The following is an 18,861-nucleotide window of genomic DNA, read 5'->3' as shown; positions in this document are numbered from 1 at the left end:
GACTCGACCACACTTCTCTGTCAATTTGCCCTTCCTCTTGTTTTTTTTTTTTTTTAAATGGAGTGCTCGGCAGACTTGCTAGGATTGCCAAAGCAACCAGGTGATTCGTCAAGAGATACCTCTATTCCCATCCTTATAATTTTCTTATTTGTATTTTAAATCTCTGTTGTCAAAGCAACGCTATTGTCCTTCCTTCAGTAGAACTAATTATTCAGGGGGCACTTTGCCCACCATGGCTCCGTCGTGTCGACCATTTATGACATTTTGTTATGTTTTATATGGATTCTACCCAACAGTTTTATGCATATAGTTTTCTTCAAAATATTATTGTTTTTGAATTTGTTAAGTTTGCTCCTAAATATGATGTAAACATATTTTCTGCTTATTATTCTTGCACCGACTGGAGATGTTGGGCAAAGCTGTGAGATTCAAGTTGAGAGAAAGTTGTGGCAAACATAACAAATAGTTATGGTTCCAGTTCCAAACTCAGATCTGCACCAAAATCGAGGCAATTGTTCCTGGAATGTTGGGAATCTTGGAAAAATTCACAAAAATTCCTCTTTGGGTTTTCAAGTTATCTTGCTAACACTGACAAACAAATGCTTGAGGTTACTAGAGTGTACAGAGCATACCTCTGCCAGTTTCAACCCAACCCCCACGAGTATGTATCTTCATCTACCAAAACCGGTTAGGCGTCAAGATCTACGAGAAATTTTACAAGCTGAGAGTAACCTTCGTCAGACTTAGCTGCCCAGAGAGGGAATTATCATGAATAACTTTAATCTTTGGCGCGAACTTCCCGGATTTCCTCTGCAACTCCGTCTAAAGGCGGGAAAATAAAGCATAAGATGGCTTTCAATGCGACAAATCGTCACATCTTTACTAACGTCCAGCGAAAGGTAACCCTCTTGAAGGGGGTCACTTAGCGAATGTTGTTCTCCAGTTACACACACGGAAACTTATAAAAAAACACACACACACACACAGGTGTAAAAAGTCTTCTTGGCGGATGCAATAACATTAGAACAAATAAAGAACTGACGCTGAAAGAGGCAACTGTAAAGCTCTAATCAAGAAACGAACATTTTAGATTTAAAACAGTTATTCGAACTAAAAACCATTTGAAATCTGTAAGTAAAAAAAGGTAAAAAATGCGCCGAAGTTTCTTCGATGCAATCGAGTTTTCTGTACGGCCGCTACAGCTTATAATTAAGGCCATTGAAAATGGATCTATCTTTCGGTGGTCTCGGTATAATGTAGTATGAAACGCGGCCCATGAGACTTTAACCGCGGCCCGGTGGTGGCCTGTCCTATATCGTTGCCAGAAGCACGATTATGGCTAACCTTAACCTGAAATAAAATAAAAACTACCGAGGCTAGAGGGGTGCAATTTGGTATGTTTGATGATTGGAGGGTGGATGATCAACATACCAATTTGCAGCCCTCCAGCCTGAGTAGTTTTTAAGATCTGAGGGCAGACAGAAAAAGTGAGGGCAGAAAAAGTGTGGACGGACAGACAAAGCCGAAACAATAGTTTTCTTTTACAGAAAACTAAAAATATGGACTAAAAGAATAAATTCTTTATTGCGTTCATTCATTTTTCGTTTTACGCAATGAAAACTTTAGTTATGTCAAGTTTGCTTTAAAATGCAAATGATAGGTTTTGAATTGAATTGAATATAGAATTTAGACCAAAGGCTAAGCACTAAAAAGTTAAGTATACCTTAGTTTTACCAGACCACTGAGCTGATTAACAGCTCTCCTAGGGCTGGCCCGAAGGATTAGACTTATTTTAGCACTGGGCCCTATGGGGTCATTCAGCGCTGAAACGGAAATTGACAGTAAAAGGTTTGAAAGGTGTAAAAGGAGGAAAACTTCGCAGTTGCACTATGAATCAATTGCTAGGAGAGTGGAAAGTAAGATGGAAAAAAGAGAATATGAACGGAGGTACAATAAAAAGAACGAAAGGGGTTGCAGTTAGGGGCCGAAGGCACGTTGCAAAATATTATAGGTTTTGTACATCAGCTCGTCTTCATCAGACCTTATAAGAAAATATAATGCATAACAACATCATAATATGCAATACTGTGAATGATGTGTCAGCCGATTTCAGGATAAAAATTTATCTTCTAATTGTTAAGAAAGTCGGGACATTCCAGAGGTGAAACAAGATGTATTTAGGTGTGTGTGTTTTTATTCCTACGTATATCATCTTTATTCTGTGGATTTAATCCCTAAATGATTCAAACACATCTTCAAAGAGCAAGAGCAACAAAATTTGAAACAATAGGACCATGCTGGGGTACAAATGTTTCAAAGCGGTACCTACTGTGCTGCAGGACAGAAACTGCTTAATAGATAACTCTACAATTTTTTTTTCAGTATACCACATGTTGAGGTCTAGTGCATCGGGATTAGGAGATTTCTATCTTCCTAACAGTCGTGTTGTTATTATTATTATTATTATTATTATTATTATTATTATTATTATTATTATTATTATTATTATTATTATTATTATTATTTTATTAATGTATTTTTTTTAATGAGTGAGATCTCTTCTTTCTGTATTTTCCTTTACCTCCTCTTACTTCTTCCTTATGAACACCATATTCTTTGGAAGCTTGAATTTCAAGTTAGTGGTTCCTTGTGGGCTTGTTCCATATGAACAGGGTTCATCTTCTGAATAATAATAATAATAATAATAATAATAATAATAATAATAATAATAATAATAATAATAATAATAAGGGTCATGTCAAGATTAGCGAACCCAAAATCTCCATGTAAAGAACAGCGAACCCAATGATCCCCATGTAGAGAATGGCCAACCCTTTCCTGTCCGAACTTCAATTCCACATGAGGGCTAGTACTAAACACGGATCATCTACACTGTTTCGCCGTGTTTAGTACTAGCCCCGCGGGGTCAAATGTGTTTCGCCTTGTTTAGTGCTAGCCCCTGGGGATCAAATGTATGGTACCGAAGTGTTCATGTCGAGAACAGCGAACCCGATTATTCCATGAAAAGAATAACGAACCCAATAATCTTCTTGTAAACAATAGCGAACCCTGCTGTGAGTGGGTTCGCTAATCTTGACATGATCCAATAATATATATATATATATATATATATATATATATATATATATATATATATATATATATATATATATATATATATATATATATATAATAAGCAAAAGAATACAATGATTCTGCCGAACATGGCTATATTTCTCCGTGGAGTTTTCACTTTCTCCCCTTCCCTTCATTGATGAATGTTGGCATTGATGAGTTTCGGTTTATCTCAAACATTCTCCAATCCTATTATTGGTTATTTTGATATGAGAAATGCTGTATTTATTTGTATATACAATCGTCAACATGAGTAAACATGCCATTTTGGGTCATCAATAAATTTCCATAACTCTCAGGTATGCTATATACATTTCTATACAGCTGCTGTACTCACATTCATCATGAACTTCATATTGCGTACAGTTGCAGTTGCAAACTGATGTAAAAACATGAGCCTAGTGACATTATTCGTTAATTTTTCAAGAGACCAGCATTTTCCTGAAGCCCAAATAAGATTTGGATTTACAGCTTTGTTTTCATTACAAAAGATGTGATTCTGTCTTTCTGTAGGAACATATTTATGCGCTGCCCACTCTATTTCCCACCCCCCCAAAAAAAAAATCATGTAGCAAGGAAATTCATAAAGTCCTTTGATAGGAAAGGTGAACGTTGCTTGTATACATATTTCAGCGTTCAGTTCTTTTGTCAGTCACGTTATTTTCTAGAGTAAAAAGCTAATGTGAGGGTACATTGTTTTCTTTATGTAACTGTTGCCTTTCGTAATCCATCAGGTCCGGCAACAATAAAAAGGACACCTGACCGATAAAGTACAAAGGAGTCACAGTAACCCCGGTGAGGGATTTACTCTCCTTACCTTTTAAAGTCCTGTCACTGGTTTCTCCGGAAATTTCCGTCTTCTGTGTAATTTAACTTCCCACAAAGCATTTTGTTTTGCGGAGGGGTTCCTTTCTGATCGACGGCAACGTCAAGTGCCACTCCATTACCCTTATTTTAAGAAATATTTCGGCAGTTGGTGAACTGCAGGAAATTATGTCATCCAAACATATCTCGGCAAACTTTGAGGCCCTTTCTCTCTCTTTCTGTTTCACTCCTCGACGTCATAGTGACATCACCAGACTTCATCTAGACGAGATCTCATTGGTGGACTCCTGTGACTCACATCATCCGTTTAATCTGATTGGTTGTCGGGTCATGGGGCTGGAGTACCCGTGTGGAGCTTACGAAGGGTCTTATGTTCTTACCTCCAATACATTCTTCTTTTGATGTAACACGCCGAACTCTGATGACGGAAACTCGCACGAGAGTTATGGCAATTAATGGGTAATGATTGTTACTGGATAATAAAGGGAGATGAGAGAGAACAGCTGGCATCACCCGGCCTTGCCATATTAGGAAAGCTTGTCCTGTGAAAGTGAGTAGGGAGGGAAGGGGCAGGGCTCACTCCTCACACTGAGGTAGGTGGGAGTTACCATCAACACTCGTCAGTTGTGTCTCATTCTGTGAACACGTACGTTCGCGAAGCTCTCTCGTGGGCTCTCCACTCCCTTGGGATAAATTCGGGTTTCATAAATCACTAATCAAAAATGGCTTACCACGGTCCCTCCTACGGTCTCAGCAGGGAATGCCAGATGAAGGTAAGATCTAACAACTTGACAAACTCCTTAGAGAGTTAGATAAATGACCGTTGGTATCGCTGTGAGATGTTCACTTCCCCTCCCCCTATCGACTACTATCTGGTTCATACACGGGCTTCTATTTCTACTGCCTCTCTTCGTAGGGTCTGTCTGAGACACCTGTTGAATAGTCTCCTACCCAAAATCCATGACAGTTCTCATGACATTCATTGCCAAACTTCTCTTTGGAGTTACACAGTAATCTCCCAGAAACTTCGACGACACGTCTGTTAAGGTTTTATGACGCTGAACATCCCAGGCTACTTCACAACCTTGAAATAACTTGTTTTAACCGATACTCCTTACGGTGGTTGTCAGTTACACAGTTCAAACTACCATTCTGAGTTTAAACGCGTTCCATTAGGGTTAAGTTGAATAAAATAATCGTTAAATACACGCCTGACAAAATGTCTTTTGAATACAAGTATTAAAAGGGAGATAATGTTAGGAAGGTATTTCATTTTAACCTAAAAAGGGCTAAGAACCTAAAGACTTCGAATAGCCTAGGCCTAACCAAGGCTGTAAGGGTAGGGTGCTTGCGTGAAGTGCAATCTTTCTACAGGAACACTAGGATATCTTTCTACAGGAACACTAGGATATACTAATTTAATCGGTGTCAAGATAAAATCCCTTTGCATGTACAGTGGCAATAATGTAAGGATCACATCAATTTACTATATTAGGGACACAAAGCGTATATATAGTTTTTATAAGCGGATAAATTTGTATATTTTAACAAGTTACAGCTTCACAAGTTACTCATTTTTTAAAAAATTTTACTGGCGAAATTGCAGAGAACTGCTCAATGCATTATTACCGAAACGAGCACACGCCCTGTAGTGTTAACCTTCCGTGCACTGAAGGACTGTTCTTGGACAAGCAGGCTATTTAGGTGTCAGGTTATGATTAATGCTTGTGCTGTCATGCACACAGCAGTAGTGAAGACTAGAGGTTACTTTTTATAAATTGTGCTATGCATCCGGCACGCATGGTTGAAAGCAAGATAGTGAAAATTGAATAAATTCTGACTTTGATTTGTTTAGTAATTGCATACGGCAGTTAGCGGATTCAGACAGGATTTTAAGAGAACTTATATAAATCGGAATGCTAACGCCGATGTATATTGGACTGTGAGCAACCTCTCAACTGCACTCGTTCGGATCCGGCAGTTGACGTCTTTGGCTTAGGATTAAGTCATTCAGTTTGCGTTTCAGGGGAAATAACGCTGCAATTCAGCATTATTTTGTCACATCATTAGCTTTAAAATTTTAGAAGTAAGTATTCAGTTCAGGGAATAAGTATTGTAATTCGTAATTCGCATAGAAAGTAAAATAACTTCGAACGATAAGTCTAGTGCTCAGCAAGCAAATTTGGCCAGAGGGGTGCTTAGTGCATGTTTAAGAAGTCAAGACAGCTCATCCACCGCTTGGGTTTACTTGCCATTAATACAGGGAATAGTTTCGTAATATAGATGTCGTCAAATTTTAAAGTAGCCGGATTCGTTTTACTGTATTCGGGTAATTTGCTGTTCATGATTATCTGGTAAGCCCTCCTTAATATATCGAAATCATCTCGTTTTCCAAGGGCCTTAAATTTTTTTCAGTCATTCTGAAGCCCATACATTTTTGCAAAAAGGAAAGACTGCGTTTAAAGTAAAAAAAGTTTGCCACATGATAGACAAGTGCAGGGAAAAGCAGGCGTTGGGAGAGGTCAGAGTTCACATCCCGTGTTCAAAAGAGATGGGTCTGGGTGGAGCAGAGGTACACTTTTAACTTGCCTGTTCATTTTGTTCTGTATAGCAAGAGACGTTTCTTGGATTATTTTCATATATTCGTCTGAACTGAAAAATGCACAGTACACTGCTGCTGTTGAAGGCGATTCATTTTCCAGCAAGTGCTAATAAATCCTCCGACCCAACAATAATGATCAACGCAGTATTAGTACCAACATTGACAGAATGTCTGTTAAGACTTTGAGATACGAAACTGTTTTAACTGTTTTGATGTTAAAAAGGAATGCTAAGTCATTTAGTGCCACGGTAACTGGATGCCCAGAAAATGACAACAGTATTCGTATCAGATTTAGATACAAATCAAACGCCCCGTTTTAGACAGGGAATTTGGGTGTATGCAAGATAATGATCTATCCAAATGAAAGTGTCATTTGACATAGTACACGATTTATGAAATGCTTTGCGAATGAAAGGAACATATTATTTAATGTAGTTCTTTAAGACCAGTGATATTTGTAGGTAACTGAGTTTTTGTCGTTTTGTAGCTTCCTTTCAAGTATTACTGTTTGCCAAAAAAAAAAAAAAAAAATCAAACTGTGTAGAGGCCAAGAATCTAGGTGACATTCACATAAGACTACCATCTAATGGTCTAGAACTTTCGTTTGTGTACTCGGGCAGGGCGTCAGAGATAGTTCACAGGAAATGCCTCAGATTTGTTTGATGGCCAGCTGTAAATTTTTTGTATGTGAGATTATGAAAATTAACCTTAGTCCATTTACCTGGTCTTTTCCTTTTTGCATTCGTTCTGTTTGATAAGTCTCTCTCTCTCTCTCTCTCTCTCTCTCTCTCTCTCTCTCTCTCTCTCTCTCTCTATATATATATATATATATATATATATATATATATATATATATATATATATATATATATATATAAATGTATATAGCACAGCTGCTGTTACTCGTATTTCGTAATCTGTGTCCATGGCTGCCATAAACTTAGAAAAATAGCCATCACTAATTAACCAGTACACACACACACACACACACACACACACACACACACACACACACACACACACACACACACACACACACAGTAACTTCGTGGATCTTCCCAGATGAACGAAGATGCGAGTCTAACTGGTCCTTTTAGCCATCTTATCACAAGTCGAAATTCAAAGTTGATTATACAGTCGTCCCTTTAAGTAACCAATACATTTAAATGTAGAATCGTAGGAGGGTCTCGACAAGGTAATTCAGTATCCCCTTAAGGGATGCCAATACTCCAGGTATGTCCTTGAATACTGAATTGTGGGCGTAGTGAATGGGGTTGATCAGTCTCACGGAAAGAGAAGTGAGGGAACTGAAGACAAGGACGTGAATTACGAGTGAATAAAACCAGGTCCCGTCTTGGAGTTTTACGGAAGCAGTTTTAAAACAATAATTTTTTTGCGAGTCGTTGGATTCGACTCTGCCGTCTCTGCCTCGTCTCACCAGTGTCATTTTGGGATACCACATCTCCTTTGAGGGAAAGGACACATATGTCCTAACCGGAATCCTTGAGTTACGTCAGTCTTATGCGAAACCGATGAAAATTTGAATTTAGGCCGATGCGCCTATGGTGTAAAAGTATTTTTCCTGGAATTTCGATATCTGTTACGGAAATTGCTAATTCTGTGTATCTACAGACGAATCATATTTTAATGATCATTTATAAGTGGTAGCATTGATTTAACAAAGACGTGTCCGAAGAAAATGCAAATTTTTGCGACATCAGTAGAGCACCTGACGTTCATATACAAAAATCATCGACGTAAGTTAACGTTCGCTGACGAGACACGTTCCCGTTTTCATGTCCTTTTAGGCAAAGCCTTTGAGTGAAATTAGGCGTTTGCCGCTTCTCATTTCCATTGTCAGACTGCTGGATTCTCAAGGAGAGATGAAGCAAGAAAGAAATAAAAAAAAAATGCCTTTGACAACCACGGAGACGCACAGAAGCCTCCAGCCTCGGAATGCGAAAAATGCCAAGGTCGGTGCTCATAAGAAATCCAGTTGTATCGACTGTCCGGCTCAAGTTTATGGTGGAATGGTGTCTTACGCGTGTCTTTTCTTTATTAGTGAAAGCACTCATTTGGTTCTGGAAATGAAAGTGAAAGATTTTTGTCATTTCCAGTCTTCGTGTAACTGTTAAATGTTTTTCTTATCTTTACATAACATTCTCATTGCCTTTTATATATATATATATATACACACATTCAGGCGGAAGCACACACAACAGCAAGCAGAGTAAAGAAGACGACAGTCAACAAAACAGTTGCATATTTATTAAGAAACGTTTCGTGTTACTTAAACACATCATATAAAATTGAAAAATACACATTAATTCTCTAATTTAAAATAAAAGCTAGATTAAAAACCGGCAGTTAAATTCTTTAAAAATTACAACATACATAAAAAGTAAAAGAAAGGAGATTTTTTCTAAGTCTACCTGATCAATAGAAGGGGAAAGACGAAGTGAGACCACAAGCTACGCATGCCCAGAGTACACTTAGGCCAAGTGCACAGGAGAAGATGACACGTTGGAGTTTAAACTGGCTCACGTATAACTAAAATTTTTAGCATTAGAAATCATGCCGTTAAATGCAAGGTTAATATAGATAAAAACATTTTTCCATCATGGGAACTACCAAACAATCGGCTTATTTAACGACCCTTGAGTCTTTGTTTATTAAACGTCATGCACCTCTTTTTAAACTCCAACGTGTCTTCTTCTCCTCTGCACTTGGCCTAAGTGTACTCTGGGCATGTGAGCTTGTGGTCTCATCGTCTTTTCCCTTCTATTGATCATAGACTTAGAAAAATCTCCTTTCTTTTTACTTTTTATGTATGTTGTAATTTTAAAGAATTTAACTGCCGGTTTTTAATCTAGCTTTTATTTTAAATTAGAGAATTAATGTGTATTTTTTCAATTTTAGACTGATGATGTGTTTAAGTAACACGAAACGTTTCTTAATAAATATGCAACTGTTTTGTTATATATATATATATATATATATATATATATATATATATATATAATTACGTGTGTGAAATTAGTAATGGTATATATATATATATATATATATATATATTTATATATAATTACTCACGTGAAATTAGTAATGGTATATATATATATATATTTATATATAATTAGAGATGTGAAATTAGTAGTGGTATATATATATATATATATATATATATATATATATATATATATATATATATATATATATATATATATATATATATATATATATATATATGAGAGAGAGAGAGAGAGAGAGAGAGAGAGAGAGAGAGAGAGAGAGAGAGACGGTTGATATGTGTAATGCTGCATGTCGAAACAGGAAGTTTTTATTTTCTCCTGGTAAATGGTTTCTCGTAAGTGCCGTGTTGTTCTTCCACCTTTTGTTTGATTGTGTGAGGCTATGCTAATTACGTGTGATTGCTTCACGCCTCCTACGGTCTTCTCGCAAAATATAATAGGTTTGTGAATTTGAAATTTACGCCACGGTGTTAAACAGACTCCGTATGACGACTTTTAAATTTGTAAATTGGGTCAGGCAGGTGTAATTAGGTTTCTCTCTCTCTCTCTCTCTCTCTCTCTCTCTCTCTCTCTCTCTCTCTCTCTCTCTCTCTCTCTCTCTCTGCTATTTTAAGTACTGGACTTTGCTATGTTGTTGTCATTAAGTTGATCGGTCATGCAGTTAAAATTATAAAATATTTTCGAATTTTAAAATTTTTATTTGATTTTCTGTAAGGGTTAAGTGTTGCTAGACTCCTTAATTATGTAGATTTTCTCCCAGGCCACTATTCTGTCGTGCATTTGCTTAGCCTTTTCATTTCCGTGCATTTCTTTTACGGGCTTGTTTTTTTTCGCGTGCGGGCTGATGGAGGAGCAAACTTCATGTTGGCAAAAACAACAAATACAACTACACGAGCACTGTTGTTTTGCGGAATATTTTATTTCAAAAGGGATAAGAACAAAGTTAAGCGAAGCTCTTTTTAGTTTCAACAGTAATTTGGCCTACAGGTCTGAAGGCCTGGTTGATAAACGACCAGGAAAAAATTGCTTGTGGAAATGGTTGAACAGAGAGAGAGAGAGAGAGAGAGAGAGAGAGAGAGAGAGAGAGAGAGAGAGAGAGGGAGAGAGGGGGACGAAGCTACGATTTACGTGAATCTGTCCTTTGCAAAAGAGAATTCCCCGGGTCGATGGCGTGAGAGGAATTTAGTTCCCGGATGGCGTGTGGTCACGACCGATACCACAAGAATTTTAGAAGTTTTCGAGGGAAAATCATCTCGGACGTCTGAACTGAACTTCAGTGTTCTCCTGACTCCTCATTACCGTTAGTGCTCTAATTAGGGATCTGGGGTGCGCATGCTTGTGTGTGTGTGCTTGAGCAGGCTTTGTATGTAGGCTAGGCTGACGGTGATGTATTTTGTTGGATCTGTACGAAAAGTCAGTTGTATGGCGGTAAATGTCTTATTGAAAAATCAGAATCGTAGACGTAAATTTTGCAAATTACAAATTTTTATGAAACAACAGGAATAAGAAGTGTTTTAATTCTCTAAAATGGTTATGCTTGTCTTAGGCCCAAGATGGATGTTGGAATAGGTTATTTTCGAAATATTTTGCTGTCATGGGCCACAGGTGTTGCAAACAGTATAGTAAAAATTGTTTTCTGCTACACCTCATCCACAGTGATTCTGGGGATTGAAGGAACGGGAAGAAATGTCACTGTACTTGGCGCTTCTTGAAAATCTTTCGCGATACGAGAGGGCACTGGCTTCGAGTCAGCCTCGTAAATAGTTTTGGGGGAGTGGCTTCGCCTTGGTGGAAAAATGCCATTCCTTTCTAGTGGGAAAATATGCACAGATTTCATCTTATGGTGGTAACGCTGATTTTTATTTTAACGGTGTTTTTCATGACAATGTCTGATAAAAGTTATCGTACATTTGGAGAAAGATTGTTGCTGCATTAACCTAAGTGTTTGTGATTATGTTATGTTCGATTTTCCGTCGAAGTGTAACTGAACAGATTTTGCAGTTGGCGCTTTTTACATATGTACAGGTTGTATAAACCAGTTAACTGTAACGATTTTATACTTTTACAGCGTTAATGGTTTTAGTGTCGAGTCCTAAATTGCTTTTCCATGAAATATTGTTGATGTTGCCTTTGACGTAGACCCCTAACCCCCCTTCCCCCCGACTTTTTTCTTTTTATCTCGTTGTTACGATGCCGTTAAGTAGGGCTTCGTTCCACTTTTATGGGTGCATTGAGGCGCCATCCTCTTTGTGGATTTTTTTTAAATAGATCACTAAAGTGCCGTGCTGGGTCCAAATATCACTATTGCAATCAGGGTTGGAGGAAGACGATGGTTCAGTTTATCAATATATCGACATTAGTGGATGGGGTCATGATATGTATATATATGTTTGTGCCTTTGTGTGTGTGTGTGTGTGTGTGTGAGAGAGAGAGAGAGAGAGAGAGAGAGAGAGAGAGAGAGAGAGAGAGAGAGTAGCTAATATAGATTTGTAGACTCACTGGGCCTTCGTTGCTTTTTGCCATGTGCTGGATATTTTATTATGCCACACACACACACACACACACACACACACACACACACACACACACACACACACACACACAGAGAGAGAGAGAGAGAGAGAGAGAGAGAGAGAGATTGAATGTTGAAACGATGAAATGCAAGATAGTGCAATAATGCATTTGTTTGCGTCATTGGATGATGAAAACTGCTTGAATAAGCAGTAAAGCTGCAGTATTCTGCATAAACGCGTCATAAATTCTTTTGCAGTATGTGTGATAATTCTCATTCATGGTTCTCCAGCTTTATTCTGATCGATCGAGAATAACATTGTTTAAGTTCTTACACAAATCATTAGCGTATTTTGTAGAAGAAATTCGTTGGGAAGGATTTAAGAAAGAAAAAAAAATTGATTAAACAGTAAAAAGCTTACGCAAGTCAAGTTATAATGCCTCGAGAAACGGGAGCAGTCAAGGCAACACGATATATATACTTCTTGTCAGCTGGAGAAGTGGTTTAGTTTAGTTCTCTCTCTCTCTCTCTCTCTCTCTCTCTCTCTCTCTCTCTCTCTCTCTCTCTCTCTCTCTCTCTCTCTCACAGTGTGCCATTTTCTCAATATAGTTTTCTTTGTCCCTCTTTGCATGATTTGCATACATTGGTCTAGTTGTTTTTCCTCTTCTCGTGTTTATCTGCTTTCAGTCAACTCACTGTGTGCTTGCATTTATCTCAGCCACTGTCTCTCGTGTCTTCGGTTAAAGTGATCTAGTTTGCTGGTCGTGGTAACAAAACTAGTCTCGTTCTTTCTTTGAGAGAGAGAGAGAGAGAGAGAGAGAGAGAGAGAGAGAGAGAGAGAGAGAGAGAGAGAGAGAGTCTTTTTTGCTGATGTATTCTTGCGCTAGAGACTTCTAGCTCTTCAACGAAAGATGCTGTTCTTCTTGTCTTTTCTTCATATCGATCCAGATTTTTTCGTTGTGATTGGTCGAATTTATTGCATCCTTTCTTCGTGTTCTTTTTCACTATTGATCCCGCCCTCGGCAGACTCAGACGATTGTCAGTTTTCTTTCTTCTTCTTAATTTGTGATCGCTCGAAACTGACAACCAGTCACCGTACCTGGTCATTTTTCCAGGAATCCGTTTCGCACTGAACGCGGGTGGTGGTGGTCGCCAGCCAGCCAGCTCTCTGGGTGTTGGGTGGGCCTGTAAATTTGGGAGCCTTTCTGGGCGTGAGTAATGTTGTCGTGGGTGATGGCAGTAACATTAGTTGTTGTGGGGTTGGGGGGAGGGTGGTGGGTGGGCTACCACACTCCCTCCGCCCCTTTTCTCACGCAAACATGCCAGACTCATCAGCGAAATACATACTTTGCTACATGTACAGCCATTTTTTTTTGGTTTGTGCATTATTCCTGGTATTTGCGCTTTTGCTAATATCGGGTTATTTTTGTAAATGTTTGTTTTTGTGTTTTTCATATATGTACTTTAAGGTATAAGTTGTTTTTGTTAAGGTTTATAGAATATTTTTTACTACACTGAAGGGTATGCAGGGCTGTGTAGATGTGAATGAGAAAGTTCAATGGAATTAGCGTTAAAAGTTATATAAAATCTCCTTTCCTTAATCCGCTGTTCTTTATTCATTATGAGGGCGTTTAGTTTTTGCATGTGGTGTTTGCAAACTCCACCCATACACGTTTAAGGCTAATTATTATGTGACCGGAATAATTGTTTGGAAAACCCTATTGTTCTTTCTTGGGCTTAGTCGCATTGTCATTTTATGTTCGTGTATGGAAAAGTTTTCTTTACCCTTACGGTAGGGTACTGACATTTGCGAAACCGAAGTCAGTTCAGTATTTCTGGGTAAATTGGTGGTTTTATATTAAGGAAAAGCATCACTAGATAATATATCTATATATCAATTTTCATGACCACGCATACTATATATATGTATATATACAGTATATATATATATATATATATATATATATATATATATATATATATATATATATATATATGTGTGTGTATGTATAATATTATGTGTGTATCAAAACTGGAATTTAAGATTTAGGACGAAAACTACTAATGTCATGCATGTACTGTATGTGAACCCCCCCTCCCCCTCCCTCCTCCAATTCGACGTGGGACTGTCTGCTCTGTAGTTCGCCTCAACTGTGTGCCATTTCCTGTCAGCGTCCGTAGCTGTTATCAACACTGGATGTGTCTCTGTCGGTTGAGAGAGAGAGAGAGAGAGAGAGAGAGAGAGAGAGAGAGAGAGAGAGAGAGAGAGAGAACATTGCACCTGTTTATCCAATCTGCTTGTTTCGTTTTGCTTCGTCGCTGAATATGTTACCTGCCTGTTAGGGAGAGAATTTTCTGCTTCTTCGTATGTGGTCAGGTGTTCAGATGATCATCGTCGCTATTTTGTTTTTTCAGATTTGTAGGACAGTCTGAAATGGGCATTCATTTGCATAATGGACCTTTGCTGTACAGGATTTCCTCATGTGAAAGACAAGAAAAGGGAGAAATACATATAAGTCAGCCTACATGTGAAGATGATATATAGGCCTATATTAAATTAACGTGTTTTATATAATGAAACTCTAGTTGAAAAGTAAAAAAATCATAAAAATTTCAGCCAAGGACCATGTCACTTTAAAGTACTGTTTCAGTCAATTTTAATGTAGCTACCACGTCAAGAAGTATAGTGAACGAAATAGGCTAAAGGATTGCATTACCCATTTTGGCTGTAGACTTCCTAAAAACATTATATACATATTTTTCTGAAAGAGTGTGATTGATATGTTGAAGTACTGCGAAAGAGGAATAGGAAAATCGAATGTAACGTCAAATCTAGTGTCAGATATTTGGAATAATTGAGTGCAATATTAGCAACACGTATTAAATAGCGTCTTGGTTTTGTCAGAAATTAGTCTCTGTCAGGGTAGCTGTTGCTTCACACTGCATTAGGAGGGCAGTTATCTGCAACAAAAGTGCCATTATCTCGTTATTGTTATGTCTCATTTTCATGGCCATGAAGCACTCCATTATTAAATACGTAAAACGGCAAAGGTCCCCAAAGCATTGTTCTGGAACACTGGACACGATAGGTCAAGGCTCTCCAAAAATACATGAGTTGGTCTCTTGAAAAACTGTCCAAAAAAATTGAGTGCATAACCTCGAACTTTTTAAGTTTTGTGTATTTTATACATTATATACACACTATATATATATATATATATATATATATATATATATATATATATATATATATATATATATATATATATATATATATATATATATATATATATATATATATATATAATATATATATATATATAAACTTACGAGCCCCATGGTTCATAAAGACTGGGCCAGCAACAAGATCAGTTCGCATACGCTTGCACTCTCATCTGGTTTGATGGTTGACTCAGATGAAATCAGTCAAATCTAAATGGGCATCAAAAGATACCAAATAATTTCCTGTTGGCACAATGGCTCTCAGGAAGCCATGTTTAGATTTAAGGAACTTGATGTTCCATGATGAGCTTCCCAGAAACCTTACAAAGCAAAGGTTGAATGAATGATGGCCTATAGTTATTACATGCTGTTTGCACTCGCAGCTGTTTAGGTCTGGAACTAATTACGTAATGCCTACGTGCATTTTGAAATGGCAAACTGTAGAGAGGATTGTATTTAATGAGATCAGGTTTGATAATGGAAAAAAGTCATCTGCAAAAGCCATTAAATTTAGAGCACATTCAGTAAGAAGTGGCTCAAGATGAGAGCTAACAGGAAGGGAAAAAATTGCTTGGGGACTGTTTGGCTTCGTAGGTCACGTGATTTGCTTTTATCGCTGGTTAGCTAATCAAGGAAGAATAGTTAATGCTCTAAATAAGAAATGGTAATGGACGCATTAACTAGATCTAAAGGTGATTCTGAGGTAACTTACGAAATTCGGTTTTTCAACAACTATGTCCCGATAAATATGCGCAGTGTGAATTCGACTGTCGTGTTCAATTCTGTCAGAAATATTAATCAGAAATATTCACAGGTGTCCATAGACCTTGAGATATTTTTAGAGGCGGGACTAAAGACGAACGATCTATAGTTTTGTTGGCTGTGCGGTCTTTGGATTTTAGTTTCTGTTCTTTGCAGAGCACTTCCATAAATTTTTTTTTTTCCTGTGAATGCATTACTTATTTAAATACGGAGTACACCATACATTTTCATAAGTCATTTGAGGCTGTGTATTTGTTATCATTGTATATGTTATATATGTATATATGTGTGTGTGTTCGTACACTATGTATGTACGTTAGTTTCGTCGTATGTTGTATGCAATTTTTTTCTACATTTCCACTGTGAATATTTGTACGTAGTTGAGGAAACCCAGAGAAAGGATTTGACTCCCTAATTGAATTATAGGGGTGTGTGGGCGGGGGCTGGGGGGTGGGGGGAGGTGGTGGCAGAGGAAGTGCAATGCGGGCTGCCTTAAGCCTTCTCGGAAAACAGACCTAACTGTTCGTGGAATGTGTAATCTGGAAGAGGGCATATTGCGTAAAGCATATGTACATACATACATTAATACATACAGACATATATATGTATATATTTTTATATATATATATATATATATATATATATATATATATATATATATATATATATATATATATATATATATATATATATATATATATATATATATATATATATATATATATATTAGAGGCTTTCTTCAAGAGGTGGTAATCATAGAGAAACCCTAAAGACTAGTTGTATTCAAGCATTTTCAATCTTGGCATGTATTTACTTATTTATTCTGTCATATACGCAGGATTGTGAAACCTCGATTTCAAGCTTATCTTGTCATTGTTAAGGTATAATTTTTATATAAATATATATACTAGTAATTCTGAATGTATTTACCGGCTTATAGTACTTTTGTTTACTTTACTTGGTGTCCTAATTGCTTCACATGAATTAGACTTTTCTAAAGAAAAATTCCATTGTTGCACCTCACAGATATTTCCTTTACAGTTACATTTACCTGTCTTTTTGTCATAGCAAATCCTTAGGTCGGTTAACTCCTGAAACTTCATCGTCCCTAAGTTTCATTTCAACACAGAATATCGGTTCGTTTTCGCTCTATTAATAAATTTTCAAAGCAAACACACTACACTGTGTGTGTGTGTGTGTGTGTGTGTGTGTAGTATCCTGACACCTGTGTGGAATCCGGCGAGGCGTTTTCACACCTGTGCTGCACATGTGCAACTCTTACTACCGTTTGGGAGAATTTCGTTGGAATTCGGTGAGTTCTGTGAATTATTTATGTGGACACAAAATTAAGCTGGCCTTATGCCAGTGAGGATTCTTTCTCCTATGAGCTGCTTGCATAAAAAAATGTATACTGTACTTGGAAGTCATTGTTGATGTTCATGCTGTTGATTTTCTGTCTCTGTATTAATATGGTTTTGAATTCGTTCACATTATGTTACTCAAGGCGCTTTTTTTTACATGAGAGAGAGAGAGAGAGAGAGAGAGAGAGAGAGAGAGAGAGAGAGAGAGAGAGAGAGAGAGAGAGAGAGAGAAATTCTCTTGTTTGTAATGCAAAATTTGGGAACCGATGAAAGAGGAATATCTATTTTATTTCTCAATATATGTGTGTGTATTTAATGAACGTGTGTTATTTTTTACATAGAAAGTGTAAGAGAGAGAGAGAGAGAGAGAGAGAGAGAGAGAGAGAGAGAGAGAGAGTTAAATCGATTTTGAAAGCCTTCCCAGTTTGGAAATCTGCAGCCTGTGCACGTCGTTTGTGAAACAGTCTTCAGCTGGATAGTTATTTGTCCAATCTCGTCTTAGAGAGTGGCTGGATGTCACGTAGCCAATCTGGTTCCTCCATTATCTCTCAGAGTGAGCATCTTTACCTGCCCCAAATTGCCTCGCTAAATACCTGGTGTTAATTGGAATATCTGGCGACAGTAAGGTTGTGCGTGATTGCTATCTGGACCCCAGGCGTGACCTCCTGGAGCCACCAGGTGTGTTTGCCTGGCGATTACAGGTGACCAACAGGTGTTTCTAGCTGTACCGGTGACCCACTTCGCCGAGAGTGAGCGTTTGGTTTTATGCCTGACCTTCTATAGGGGTGTGTGTGTGTGTGTTTGTGGGTGTGTAAAGGCTTGTGAAATATGCACATAGAGGATGAAATTATTCATAATTTCGCTTTCCCTGACTCAACTCTCTTCCCTAACCAAGGTTTCCGATCGAGTTTGAATAGGCTTATATTGACTTTCTAGTGCTTAACATCAGCCTACTTATCAGTTTTTCATGAGTTCTTTCAGTAATTTTACTGATTGCTCGTGCGTAGGCTCTTTAATTATGGAAAAGGTATTTATTTAACAATAGGAGATGACTTCTATTTTTCTCCCAAATGAATTATTGCACAGCAATAACTTTCCTTAGACCTAGAGTTGAGACTGGTGCACCTGTCAGTTTCAGTCAGCCTGATTTCCTGATACCATGATCTGCCAAGTTCTGTGTTTGACAAAGGGTTTCCATTATGTTATTTTCTTTGATGTTATTACACCAGGTGTGCACCAGAGGTGTGGTCTTCTTTATCCGAATATCTCAAGAAGACGAAAGTTCGGGGCACACAAAAGGCCTCACCGAAACTTTCACTGTTGTTGCTCAACTTTTCTTTGGTTGTAAACATCATCCATTTGGGTCTCTGGCATTTGTTTATCGTCACGTGTATCCTTAATAACCACTTC

The 18,861-nt window shown here is 37.7% G+C and overlaps 1 protein-coding gene across 6 annotated transcripts in view; it reads left to right on the top strand.

Moving 5' to 3' along the window:
- Positions 1-4,509: 4,509 nt before the first annotated feature.
- LOC136835706 (myophilin-like) overlaps positions 4,510-18,861 on the top strand; it is a 130,274-nt gene continuing 115,922 nt past the window's right edge. The window contains exon 1 of one of the 6 annotated variants that reach the window (XM_067099582.1): positions 4,510-4,733. In XM_067099582.1, the coding sequence (XP_066955683.1) occupies positions 4,683-4,733 (51 nt within the window). In that variant the 5' untranslated portion in view covers positions 4,510-4,682. The remainder of the gene's footprint in view (positions 4,734-18,861) is intronic. The other 5 variants (XM_067099594.1, XM_067099588.1, XM_067099572.1 and 2 more) reach the window with 5 other exon arrangements.

The sequence above is a fragment of the Macrobrachium rosenbergii genome, chromosome 4 (genome assembly GCF_040412425.1).
Source record: "Macrobrachium rosenbergii isolate ZJJX-2024 chromosome 4, ASM4041242v1, whole genome shotgun sequence".
Classification (NCBI taxonomy): domain Eukaryota; kingdom Metazoa; phylum Arthropoda; class Malacostraca; order Decapoda; family Palaemonidae; genus Macrobrachium; species Macrobrachium rosenbergii.
This window is presented reverse-complemented; position numbering and strand designations above follow the sequence as displayed.